Source organism: Sphaeramia orbicularis, chromosome 20 (genome assembly GCF_902148855.1).
Source record: "Sphaeramia orbicularis chromosome 20, fSphaOr1.1, whole genome shotgun sequence".
In the NCBI taxonomy this organism is placed as follows: domain Eukaryota; kingdom Metazoa; phylum Chordata; class Actinopteri; order Kurtiformes; family Apogonidae; genus Sphaeramia; species Sphaeramia orbicularis.
This window is the reverse complement of record NC_043976.1, coordinates 22,755,417-22,768,925: the sequence shown is the minus strand read 5'-3', so window position 1 is coordinate 22,768,925 and position 13,509 is coordinate 22,755,417. Positions and strand designations below refer to the sequence as shown.

The 13,509-nt window shown below is 36.5% G+C and overlaps 1 protein-coding gene across 1 annotated transcript in view; it reads left to right on the top strand.

Annotated features, from left to right (window-relative positions):
• Positions 1–13,509, top strand: part of pkd1l1 (polycystin 1 like 1, transient receptor potential channel interacting) — a 50,433-nt gene that overhangs the window by 29,086 nt on the left and 7,838 nt on the right. The window contains exons 28-44 of the mRNA XM_030123044.1: positions 230–313; positions 1,460–1,664; positions 2,377–2,483; positions 2,843–2,942; positions 3,041–3,169; positions 3,268–3,441; positions 3,539–3,719; positions 5,519–5,580; positions 5,673–5,905; positions 8,282–8,366; positions 8,463–8,618; positions 8,705–8,823; positions 9,878–9,988; positions 11,101–11,209; positions 11,733–11,798; positions 12,742–12,839; positions 12,926–13,160. Of these exons, the coding sequence (XP_029978904.1) occupies positions 230–313; positions 1,460–1,664; positions 2,377–2,483; positions 2,843–2,942; positions 3,041–3,169; positions 3,268–3,441; positions 3,539–3,719; positions 5,519–5,580; positions 5,673–5,905; positions 8,282–8,366; positions 8,463–8,618; positions 8,705–8,823; positions 9,878–9,988; positions 11,101–11,209; positions 11,733–11,798; positions 12,742–12,839; positions 12,926–13,160 (2,254 nt within the window). The remainder of the gene's footprint in view (positions 1–229; positions 314–1,459; positions 1,665–2,376; positions 2,484–2,842; positions 2,943–3,040; positions 3,170–3,267; positions 3,442–3,538; positions 3,720–5,518; positions 5,581–5,672; positions 5,906–8,281; positions 8,367–8,462; positions 8,619–8,704; positions 8,824–9,877; positions 9,989–11,100; positions 11,210–11,732; positions 11,799–12,741; positions 12,840–12,925; positions 13,161–13,509) is intronic.

The window sequence follows — 13,509 nt, the reverse complement described above, 5'->3', positions numbered from 1 at the left end:
TTACTTATTTTTTATTTTGCCTGGTGTCATTTCCTTTTTTACTTCCCTAATTTCAGATCATCCTTCACTTTATGTAACTGCTGTTTGTCACAGCATGTGAAGTATTTCTAATTATTCATTCATTTGCTGTAGCTGATTGTAAAGCAGTATGTGTCCCCGTGTTTTTCCTCCAATAAAAATAGACTTCTAACATGAGAACATCTTCATTTTTGATGCTGTTTTGATGTAGTTGTGTCCAGCTGAGGCCGCTGACAGTGGTGAAGCAGCAGATCCAGTGCAGCCGTGACACAACAGACGTGAACCCCTTCATAAGGTGAGTAGAACTAACTCCACTGGTCACCTTCACTGACCTTTACTGTTGGGGTTTATTGTGTTAGTGGTTAGTGTTGACACTAGTGACAGGTTCAACAGGACAGGGAGCAAATGAAGGGAAAATACTGAGGTGAAAAAAGTGGCTCTACCACTACTATTATCAATATTACTACTACTACTACTACTACTACTACTACTACTACCAATACTACTACTACTATTATCAATATTACTACTACTACTACTACTATTACTACTACTACTAATAATAATATTATCAATACTACTACTACTACTATTATCAATACTACTACTACCACTACTACTATTACTACTACTACTACTAATAATATTATCAATACTACTACTACTACTATTATTATTATTATCAATACTACTACTACTGCTACTACTAGTACTGCTACTACTGTTATCAATACTATTACTATTGCTACTACTACTATTACCAATACTACTACTACTACTACTACTACTATTATTATCAATACGACTACTACTATGACTACTACTACTACTCCTACTACTACCACTACAACCATACTGCAACTATGACTACTATTACCACTACTACAACACTACTATGACTACTATGTTACCACTATCCTCACTACTACTACTACTACTACTACTACTACTACTACTACTACTACTATTATTATGACTACGACATTACTACCACAACTACTATATTACTACTACTACATACTGCAACTACTATAGCTATTATTACTATTACTACCACTACTGCTATTACTACTACTACGACTACTATATTACCTCTATCCTCACTACTACTACTACTACTACTATTATTATGAGTACTACATTTCTACCACAACTACTATACTACTACTACTGCTACTACTACTGCTACTGCTACAACTACTACCACTATCACCACTACAACTACTATACAATTACTATTATTACCACTACTTTTAGTATTTTCTACTACTACTACTATTGTATTACCAATCATGTTACCACTGTCACTGCTGCTCTTATCACTACTATTACTATGGCCTTTTAGGATTAATAATGTAAATGTGTGTGAGTATGACACCATGCTGTCTACTACTTTACAACTATGACTACTACTAATCCTCATCCTCCTCTGTTTCCTCAGTGTGTCCAGTAATCTGACAGTACCCATTGTGCTGGTACTGTGTGTGTCCCTGTACATCCTGGGGTTGGTACTGATCCGGACCACTGGTGTCGAGTCTGGTGAGAGGAGGGTCCACTACCTATCAGATAATTTACCATGTGACCCCCACCTTTATGCTGTCACCGTTCACACTGGCCTCTGCTCTGCAGCTAAAATGAGTGCAAAGGTAAGTCGTTTGTTCCCTTATGTCAGCTGATTTATGAACATTTCTTCAAAAAACTCACTCTGCTCACATGTTTTATAACTTCACATATCAACTTTTAACAATATTCGTCAACATTTTGGAAACGTAACCCATGACATATTCCCTTACATTGAGAATGTCATATTAGTTATGATTTGGACATGATTTACAGACATTTAATGTACATAAATCATTTATTACTTTATTACTTTCTACTTTTACTACAACTACTATCACTACTACTACTACTACTACTACTACTACAACTACTACTACAATACTACTACTGATACTATCACTGCTGCTACTACTACATTTTAAAAAGCACATGTTCCAGACGATTCACGTTGAGACATTCTTAATTTAATATTTACTGTAACTCAGAAGAACATCGGTACTGTAATAGGTGCAAAAATGTTTCAGATTTTTGTTCAGGTTCTGCATATTTTAGTACAATTTGTTGTACGAATAAAATAGTAGATACTTTTTCTTCATACTCAAGTTGTGTAAAACATAGCTAACACACTCCCTCTACATTCTGAATCATTATAGAATGATCACCCATTTATTAAGTTCTGAGATTCTTTGGTCAAATTTAGAGTGGACCATACATTAGAGACAGGAATATTAGGTAAGGATTAAACAAAGCTGAATATAATTCAGTTAAATCCATTGTTTTCTGTGTATTTATCAGGTTTACATAGTGCTATATGGAGAAGATGGCTTCTCGCAGACAAAGGAACTACAAGTGCCAGGATGCACTCTATTTAGAAGGAACTCTCAAGACACCTTTATTATCAGGTAAATACAAATTTCACATTTATTTTTTAGTGTTTGTTTGTATAGGGCCAAAACTGACCCACCAAAGGGTCCAGTCTGCCCTGTGGGATGAATTTGTGAAATGCAAAAATTACACTGAGATATTAACAGTGAAGGGTTGGTGAATATAAACATTGTCATAATGTAGTTATAGATTTTTCACTGTAAAACATCGAGAAAATTTTGGAGTTTACATTATTTATAGGTTGTTATGATGGTCTAGCCCTCTTGAGATCATATTGGGCTGTATGTGGCCCCTGAAATAAAATGAGTTTGACACCCCTGATGTAGGTTGTTGTAACAGAACAAAGCATAAGAGACTCCTACTCTGGTCATTTCAGTGCAGCAGAAAACCTGGGCTCAGTTTACAGGGTTCACATCTGGCACGACAACTCTGGACCCTCCCCGGTCTGGTACATAAAACAAGTGGAGGTACATGAGGTGAGGTCCCGATGTTTTGGGTTTATAATTGGAATTTTGTCAGTGCTGAAGACTGTGGTTTTCAGTCCAGATGGTTGGTTCATGAACTTTGCGTACAGGTGAACAGAGGGCGTGTGGAGGGACGGCCTTGGCTCTTTATTGGTCAGTGCTGGCTCGCTGTAAACAAGAGTGATGGTCGAGTGGACAGAATGCTGAGAGTCTGCACTCAGGGAACAGGCTTTTCCAAGGTACAACATTTAGCTATTAAAACTTAGATACTAAAAAATTTATCATTTAACCAAACTCATGTTGCACCAGGTGAATTTTTCCACTTGTCTGTTTACAGATGTTATATCTCAAACTATCAGAGTACATGGCAGACTTCCACCCCTGGATATCTGTCTGCAGCTGTCCCCACCCTCACTCGTTCACACACACTCACAGACTAACCATGTGCCTGCTGCTGCTGTTGGGATATTCATGTGTCAACACAGTCATCATATCACAAACGGATGAGCAGGTGTGTTTGAGAAAGCCTCAAAAGGTTCAGAACACAGTGCATAAAACTTCTTAAAATCGTATTAATACAGCTGTGGTTATCCATCCTTTGTTTACAGTTGCCTTTGGAGCTGGGCATTGCGGATTTATCAGCTGTTTCCGTGACGACAGGAATATTAAGTGTGATAGCGGTGTTGCCCGCAGCAACGGTGATATCTTTACTTTTCCGATTGCATAAAGTAAAGCTGGTGGGGTCAGAGGTCAAAGATGCAGGCAACAGAAAGACTGACAATGTGGAAGGTGTGTTTAAGTGAAAGACTCATACTGTTTACATTTATTTTTGTTAGAGTGTATTGTTATTATTTCACAGACTGTTTTGTACAGTTAAGCAGGGAGCCCAGATATTTGATTTTTCATTATTTTCCTTCTGTTCACTATAAACCAAAGTTCCATACCTCGTTTTACAAAAACTTTACAAAGAAGAGAACATTTATTGTTCTGATTTTTCTGAATGCACTGTGAACACCACATGTGGGTCTTTGAGAGTAGAGGCAGTGTGATTAGCCATGGAAGGACGGCTGTTTTACAGTTTGGAAGGAGGAAATAAAACTTGTTTGCCTAATGGTACATCTCAGCGTCCGTTTATGTCTCTGGCTGTAACACATACAGTAAATCAAACAGTTAGAGTATTTTACTTCATAATATAAAAGTACTTTACCTGAGTATTTGCATTATATGAAACTCAAAAAATATTATACTTTATATTATACATGGTTTAGCTTTAGCTGCTTTTCAGATTGATAGCCAGGTTTCTCCCAATATTCTGACCTTGAATGTTTGTGATGAATTGACTGAAATGAAAATTGGTATCATCTTAAGGATCTGAATACTTCTTCCACACTGATCACTTGTCTACAAGTGAAGGGCCTCCAGAATAAAAGTAGTGAAACTTTACCAAGTTTGAGGCACTAATAAATAAATTCTGGCTTACTTTATTTTCCAAGCTTTCTAGTGGAAAATTCACAAAGCTATTGTATAAAAGTGCTTAAACCAATATACGTATGTGTATGTGCTTCTATGGAACTGGGTTCATTTTGGTACCTGGCACTTTGCCAGCTTTTTAGACCCAATAATAAAAGACAAATGTAGACATATTTCCCTCCAGGATGTACCTAAAGATCACCTCAGATAAATGCAAAAAAATATATACTCTTGCTCTGAGCCATCCTGAAATTAATGAATTTATAATAAAATATTGGGGCCAATAATAGGCCCAAAACTGGGACAGTAATAGCTACCTAGGTGTCAGTGCATTTCATCTGGAAAACATGGCTTGAAATGGTCGTATATGCCACTATAAATATAGACAGTGTTAAATGTGAGTATCCTAGTGTTTTTTTTTATCCAAACGTGGGTTTTTCATGAATCTCAGTCTCATTCCAGGTTTCATGTGTAACCCATCGTGTCCACTTGTGTTACACACAGAACCTGCCCATTTAAACACATATAAATTTGCAGTCATTTTTGTGAATCCCTCTGCCGTGCATAATTAGTTCAATTCCTAAAATGTACCTGTGAGAGAATAAAGAGATTTTCAAAAAAATAGTAGCGCATAATTTTTGTGTCCCTTTGACCATGTTACATGTGGATTTTTATATTAAAATTAATGCAGAAACAATATAAATATGTGTTTTATCTGAAAAACAGTTTGTCTTTTATCTCAGTAAGTATTCATTTTTAAAATAGACCCAACATGCTGCCAAACTTGCGTCATAACATTAGTCTACATCTGGTTTGTGAATTTTTAGCCCCTGTTTTTAGGGACCAGTTTCATAGAAGCACCTGTATTTGTAATTACATTTTTTAATCATATACGTACATTGAAAACATGAGCTAACCAGCACTTTTATCATTTGTTTTCGAATTCATCTAATTAAAGTATGCGAGATTTAGCTTATTTAATAAAAAAAAAAAAAAATGCAAACCTGGGATCGAGCAGTATAACATTTGTCTGTGTAGTCGTTTTATATTTTCTTTTCTTTCCTCCTCACCTCACTTTCTCTTCTTCCTTGATGTTGATCTTTGTCATCTCACCACAGATGCTGTTTCCGTGAACAGCCTTCAACAGTGGACACAGGAAGGCCTGAGGAAGACAAATCAGGTGATGCATCAGGTTTTCCACTTTCTGTCCATCACTCCATACATTTCCTGTCCTCGCATCATGTCAATGTGACACTTTCCTTTTTGCTGTAGGACACAGAGCTCACCTCAGTATCCACTTGGCAACTGGATAAGAAAGATGATGAGAAACCTGTAATCCAAACAGATGTGACCATAAGTAATGTGGATTCTGTAGTAGCTGACAGCAGTAAAGGAGCAGCGTTTAACAGCGGGCTGACATCCCAGTGGTGTCACTGTGTGGCCTGGGTGTTGTGTCTGCTGTTGTGTCTGTCCTCCCTGGTTCTCTCTACAGTGCTGGGAATAAGGTAGTGACCATTTATGTATTTATTTATTTGACAGGAACAATGCAATCACATATATTTACAGACTTGCAGCTGATGTCATGCATATAGAGTTTAGAGCTAGTTCTAATTTTCAACTCCTATCCCTGGTTGGGCTTTTCTGCAGCACTACAGTACATTACAATACATTACACTGCAACAAGGGTCTCAAACATGTGGCCCGAGGGCCAAAAAAGGCCCGCCAAAAGGTCTAATCTGACCCCCTGGGATGAATTTGCAAAGTGCAAAAATGACACTGAAGATATTAATAATCAAGGGTGTCAAACTCATTTTAGTTCAGGCTCCACATACAGACCAATATAATCTAAAGTAAACTAATAGCATAATAACCCATAAATAGTGACTCCATTTTTCTAGGTTCAACTGGACTAGTGTTGCTCTGTTGAAGCAAAACTAGTCCAGTTGAACCTCAAAGAACTGCAAAGAAGAGCAATGACCTGGGCAAATGAGAAACTGTTCTTATTTTAGTTCCAAACTCTACATTTTTAACAATATTATGTTTGTTATCAAATAATACTAGAAGCACTCGGAGAGCGCAGACCTCCACCAAGGCAGATCAGCCCCCCCAACCCCCTGATCACCACCAAAATTGTATCATTTGTTCCTTGTGCCAGTATCGACATTTCCTGAAAATTTCATCCAAATTTGTCCATAACTTTTTGAGTTTTCTTGCTAACAGACAAACAAACAAAAAAATCCACCCGCTCCCACCCCCCCATAGCCACCAACATTTAATCATTTGTTCCTTGTGCCAGTGTCGACATTTTCTTGAAAATTTCATCCAAATTCATTCATAACATTTTGAATTATCTTGCTAACAAGTAAACAGACAGACAGACAAACCCCAATGAAAACATAATCTCTGCCGTTCCTTAGCAGAGGTAATAATAATATAATCATATAATAAGTATTTTAATGTTTGTTATTACATGAAAAAACAAAGAGAAAAAGTTGTCATACTTTTCTTTTTTCTTTTGTTCAGACAAGTTATAGTTTTTAGATGTTACCTGCTTGACAGTTTTGATGTGACTCCAGTCTTCCCCAGAAGCGTCATCCGATGTGCTGCTGACGTGTCATTTATCAGCCTCCCCTGCCTTGGGTGGTCTCTGGAGGAGGGAATCCCAGGTGTGCAACAGGGTGTATGCCCCCTCATCCCGGTTGATCATGCCACTCACCCTCTTCCTAATGTCTATTGCCTCCTTAATCCAACGTTTGAGTTTGTTTGGTAACATCTAAAAACTATACCTTGTCTGAACAAAAGAAAAAAGAAAAGTATAATTACATTAACAGAAGACAAAATGAACGTCATTAGCCTTGGAAAAAGTTGTCATTATTTATAGGTTATGATGCTATTATTTTACGAGTCCGGCCCACTTGAGATCCAATTGGGCTGAATGTGGCCCCTGGGAGAAATGAGTTTGACATCCCTGCATTACAATATATAGTAAAAAAAAACAAACAAAAAAACAAAAACAAAAACACTGTACTATATATTACTGCAGTGCATTTACATAGTATAAAACATCCATTCACTCACTCACTTACACATAATATACACTATTTACAAATGGGTACAGTTTTGTTTTTTCTTTAGCCAAGATTTAGTTCTGGTTGAGAACATTTTAAACTCAGAAGTGGATTTTATTTCAAGTGGCAGTGAGTTCCAGAGTTTAAAGCTCTTACAGGAGAAAGCTGACAGTCCGAATGTTGTTCTGCAGAATGGGATTTTGCAGTTTTGGTTTGATGAGTTTCTGGTAACTCTCTTGCTGCTTTGTCTCAAAAAATCTAAATCTATTTGAGGAACAGTGTGATTTTTATTATTCATACATCCTGTATATTTGCAGCCATTGAAACATAAGGTGACAGTTCGTGTGAAGGTGTTCTGCTCTTTATTTGCACATAATATTGCACGCAAATTCCATTCAAACTGCATGTGCTGTTTTCCTATACTGTACATACTGTGTTTTTACAATTCTTTCTTATATATAATGTACATAGCCTTACAATGGGTTTCATAGATGTACATATTCTTTTGTGTTTTTATGTTTTTATCCAGCTGAGAACCACCTGTAAGCAAAACTTCGTCATGTGCACATAATGACAATAAAAATTCTTTTTTTTTTTTTTTTTTAATTTTGTTTTAGAATATAGGGTACAAAACAAACAGAGAAATGGCCACAGGTATATTCAGTCATTTACATATTGTTTACTGTCCCATTTTTCCCAATATTTTACACCCTTGTGTTGTTGAAGGTGAAGACTGTAGATCATCATTTCTATTAGACAATAAACATTCTTGAATCTTGAATATGACACTGCAGATGTCTTTTCTTTTTTCAGATTCAGCAGCAGCGAGGTTCTGCTTTGGATACATTCTGTTTTCTTCTCCCTTTTATCTTGTATATTCCTGATTCATCCAGCTTTGGTAAATACATACTAGCCTCTCATGATATTCATTTCAGCTGAATGAAAATACAAAAGAACCTCATCCTAAATGGAAATATTTTTGTGTTTTTTACAGATATTTACAGTAGCAGTGAGCGTCTCCTTTTGGTACCGAAAAACACCAGACATTCATCATTTTTTCAGCTTTACGCAGTTTGAGACAGATATTTCAAAACTGTGGGTTCGCACTCGACCTCAGGAACCACAGGGAAAAGGCTCCAACCTCAACAAGGTGAAAATAATGTTGAATTCTAATTACATGAATCTGTTTTATTCTCTATTCTGTCATTATCATGTCTATTATTTCCCGCTTCGAAGCTGCTTGCTGCCCGTCAGAGAGCCCGCTATCTGCGTCTGGTGCGACCGCCAACCTCAAGAGAGCTTAGAAAAACCCTCTGCAAGAAAAGAAGAGAGAGTATTATTCAGCAGACACTGTGGTATGTGTGTATGATATGAAGTTATGTGAACGCATGTGTTGAAATTGCATGTAAAACGCTCTCTCTTTGTTTTTTTCCAACCTTTGTTTATTTGGAGTTTTGCAGAAATTGGGCAATACAAACACTATCATATGTAACAAAAGGATTAAAAATGAATTGCTGCACAATTTTCATTTTTTTTTACATGTATAAAAAACCCCGAAACAAAACATCTTGGAAGGTTCACATTTAGAATAGTGATGCATTTTGTGCTACACAAGGTAAATTGCCAGACAAGAAAAAAAGAGAAGAGAACCAGGTGGAAAAATTAACATAAAGGTCAATCTGGAGCTAAGGGGAAATTATTTTTTTCACTTGTTGAAACAGAGGATTCCAGATTTGTGAGACTTTATCAGCAGAGGCATGAAGTGTCATTCAAATTTTATTCCAATTTGAGGAAATACAGGACATCTCTGAGCCAGTGCGTAAAGGAAGGGGGGTGTGGTGACTTCTATTTCAGGACAATTAACCTTCTGGCAAGAATGGTCATAAACGCAAGAGAATTCCTTTGGGAAGTGGAAAGGGAAGGTGTCCCGACAAAAATCCCAAATTTTAAATTAAATTTTCCTGCCAATTACATTAGAGATGAGATGATCTTGAACTGAATTGAATTGAATTGCTCTTTCTTGTCATTTGACAGTACAGAGTACATAGAGCACAGAGTACAGCAAACGAGATTATGTTCAATGATTAGGGACATCGGGCCGCTGCAACTGGTGCGCTGCCACAGAACCCTTTTCTTTGAAATTTGCAGTGAAGAACACAGGATAATGCAAAGCACAAATATAAGACATCATACAGATCTCACACGGTACACGTGGACACATGCTGGTACTTTTTCATGGGTTTGATAGGATTTCGGGGGATAGTGTGAAAAAAACAGGGTTTGAGAGCAAAACAAGATTTGGAGTTGGGAACAGAGAGAATGTGTGTGTGTGTTGTGCCTTTGTCTTTTGGAATGTGTGCAAGATAAGAGACACCAGTGGGTCAATCAATCTTTGTGTTTTTTGTACAGGAATTTATCTTTCTATGCCTCAATGCTTCTCCTGATGCTGTGTATAACTTTCGGCAGCTCATTCAGTGACCATTACCACCTCAATAATGCAATCAGAAATCAATTCACAAGGTAATACATACACACAACTCAACACGACCATCTGTTTCTCCTGCATTTATTTTTAACCCGTAAAGACCCAAACAGCCGCCATCAACCAAAACCACTAACATTTTTAATAACTATTGATCCACTAATTCTATCAATACATGTAAATAATTGGTGTAAAATGGAGTATTTCATCTTTTTTATGGTCATCAGATATGACCCATTTGGACGTTCAGAGCCTCTGTAGTGAACATGGAAACACTGTCATCTTCTACAACGTTCTTTCAGTAGTAAAACCCATGGAGTTGGATCAATGACAGTGGATGGAGATGCTTGTTTTTATGTTTAGTTAATGATACATTTTACTGAAAAATGATACTTTTCTGCAGTTTTCTCTGTTTTGATATAAATAACCTTTGAATTTACTCTGAATTTTCATGAGCATCTAAATTAACCTTATAATGCCAAGCGTATCATTTTTGATACATGAGTTTTGAAGCCCTCTACATGATCAGTGTGATATTTTTTTTCTTGAAAAACCTGATGTATACAATTAGATACATGCAATACACGGATAATCCACCAGGGGGGAGGAATTCATTCACCAGAGGCCTTTCCAGTGACACTACAAGATTGTCATTAATGAGGAAGGAGGCAGAACTTTGCCAATTTTGAAAAGGAATTATCAATTTCTTAGACATGTTTGTGTTATATTATGTTTTTGTTTGTTCAGAAATAATAATATTTTAGCATTGAGACCCAATGTATCAAATATGATACAAAATTGAAACTCATACATGGAAATTGATATTTGAAAAAAAAACAAAACAAAACATTTTTTGTTGTTCAGAAGGACCAATAAAGGCCCCAGTTTCAAAGAACTGGAATTTTCTGGCAATGATTTAATGGTTTAGGCTTTACAGGGTTAAGTATAGGAAATTAAATATAAGAAAATACATGATTTACAGTGAAAAGTGAAAAATACAGAGGATAATGTTATAATAAATGGTGATAAATCACTTAAGAAATGTTAAATAGAGAGAAAAATTCATTTGAGAACTGCCACAAAAGCACTGGGTCTTTATGGGTTAATGCAAACACCCAGTATTTAAGCACTGTCTTTTGACTTTTCACAGGCGACATGATAATGACTTCATGTCCATTAAAAAGTATAATGACTGGTGGACGTGGGCACAGAATAATCTGCTGGATTTACTGTACAAGAATGAATCAGCCACAACTGAGGTAAGTGTTAACTAAAAGCTTTGAAATGAAAATGAATGAAATTTATCTCCAGACTTTTACTTTGTTGAACTGTTGTCCTGTGAGAATAAGAGAATTAAAATTAAGACTGTAAACTAATCTGTCTGACTGAAATGAAATATGCTTAAGGTCCATGGAATTAACTGTAGGAAATGAAAAGACTTTGGTGGGACCTTTCTATGTGGAGTTTACATGTTCTTCCCGTGTCTGTGTGGGTTCTCTCTGGCTTCCTCCCACCATCCAAACACATGCACAGATAGGTTCATGGGTCAATCTAAATTGTCCATGGGTGTGAATGTGAGAGTGATTGTTTGCCTCTGTATGTCAGCCTTGCGATGAACTGGTGACATGTCCAGGGTGTACCCCACCTTTGCCCGTAAGTAGCTGGGACTGGCTCCAGTGACCCCCGTTACCCTAGTGAGGATAAAGCGGGTTCAGAAAATGAATGAATGAATGAAAACACTTTATTTGAATTACTATTTCATTGCTTGATATCATCCTGCAGTCATACATTTTAATAGGAGAGCCAATCCTGTTGAAGACAGACACACCCAACTTGTTTCATGGCCAGGTAACAAACACACAGTTTTACTACTGTATCAACATTTTGCAGTACATTACATTTATATTTTGTGAAAAAAAAAAAAAATAGTATGGTTCTTTGTGGGGGTTTTTTCTGTGTCTTATATATATAAATTATTTCTATATAATATCTCTTTACCCTTTAGACATTCAATACTAACCCCTTGTAGACCAATGACACAAATCTGAAAACTGGTAAATGTATTTCATTACTATTATGCAAATTACACCTTTTGTCACTAATTTGCTCCATAGATATAGTATAAGCTATTTTTAAATAAAAAAATTTCCACTTAATTTAGCATTTGCACGACAGCAACAACACAAATAACGGATTTTTTTATTTATTTATTTATTTTTTAATAATATGTGTATAGTTGTACATAAATTTAGGTTGTAATGTTAAGGTAAAATTCCTCTTTTGCACTAAACCACCCATAGAGGGTAGTGTTTGACAAGTTTGGGTCATGTTTGTATTTTGTGTCATAATAAATAAATAAATATTTTCAATGCCAAGAACTCAAAGCATTACCAAAAAGAATAAAAACTACAAGTGATGATAATTAGCAGTTTTGTCATTATAGTTTACTTACATTATAACAGAGGCAATGTGTTTCATAACATATGAGACCCTTTCATGTTGCAAATTTGTCTGAACATTTCTGTTGTATTTGTATTTTTGTGTATGATGTACACGTGTAAATAACCTGCCTTATGGACATTTACTTTTTTTTTCTCCATGTGTTGGTTATAGTGTCTAGGTCTGACACCTGTGAGTATCTATTGGCTGAAATTTCTGTTCTTGTTATACCCTGATCTGATTCTTGTTAAAAAAAAAAAAAGACAGAAAGAAAAAAAAGGGGTGTGTGTGTTACATTGTTTTGATAATGTTTTGTGATGGTATGGTCCTTGTTCTGCATATGAATACCCAGGTTTTCAGCCCAGCTCCTGCTCCAAACTGTCTTCATTTATTCCGTCATCACCGAAGTTGCTCAGGATCATGTTCTGCGGTCGGCTTAGGCCACACAAAGTGAGAAATAACAGAGTTTTGGAGTAAAATTTCTTTTCTATGACAAGATTTCCAGTAATCTTCAGCTTTCCTGTGCTTATCTGCAGGACCAGCGCTGCATCCAACCTGAAGCTCCTGCTCTCATGTGGCTGGTTGACGACACAGACAGTGGAGCTGAAGGTCCATTTCACTTTGTACAGCCCTGCCCCCAGCTTGTTCACCAGCGTGACCCTGATCACTGAGCAGAGTCCCACTGGTGTCCTGCTACCCACCGCCAACGTCCACTCAGTTAGAATCTACCACATTCCTGCTGTGTGGGATTACATTGTCATGATTTGCCAGGTAAAATGCTCCATCTGCAGAAAGGAAGTGTCACAACAAAAGCTGAAGATAAAAATTAACCCTTTAAACCCCAAGCCTAAAGGGTTCGCCTGGACTTTTTTTTTTTTTTTTTTTACTTATTTTGACCAGAAAACATTAGAAAATATGCTGTAAGTCCTTCAACCCATTTTTCCAGAACTCTTAGAGCTTTCAATATCTAGCACTCATTTACAATTTACTGCATGTTATAATGCTCCTACTATGGCTTCTTCTCTGGCTTGTAGTACAGAAGTTAGTGAAATTACCATAATGATGTAATAAAGCCTATAAAGAGCAACGTCTCAGGTTTCAGAAAACATTGGAATTTTTC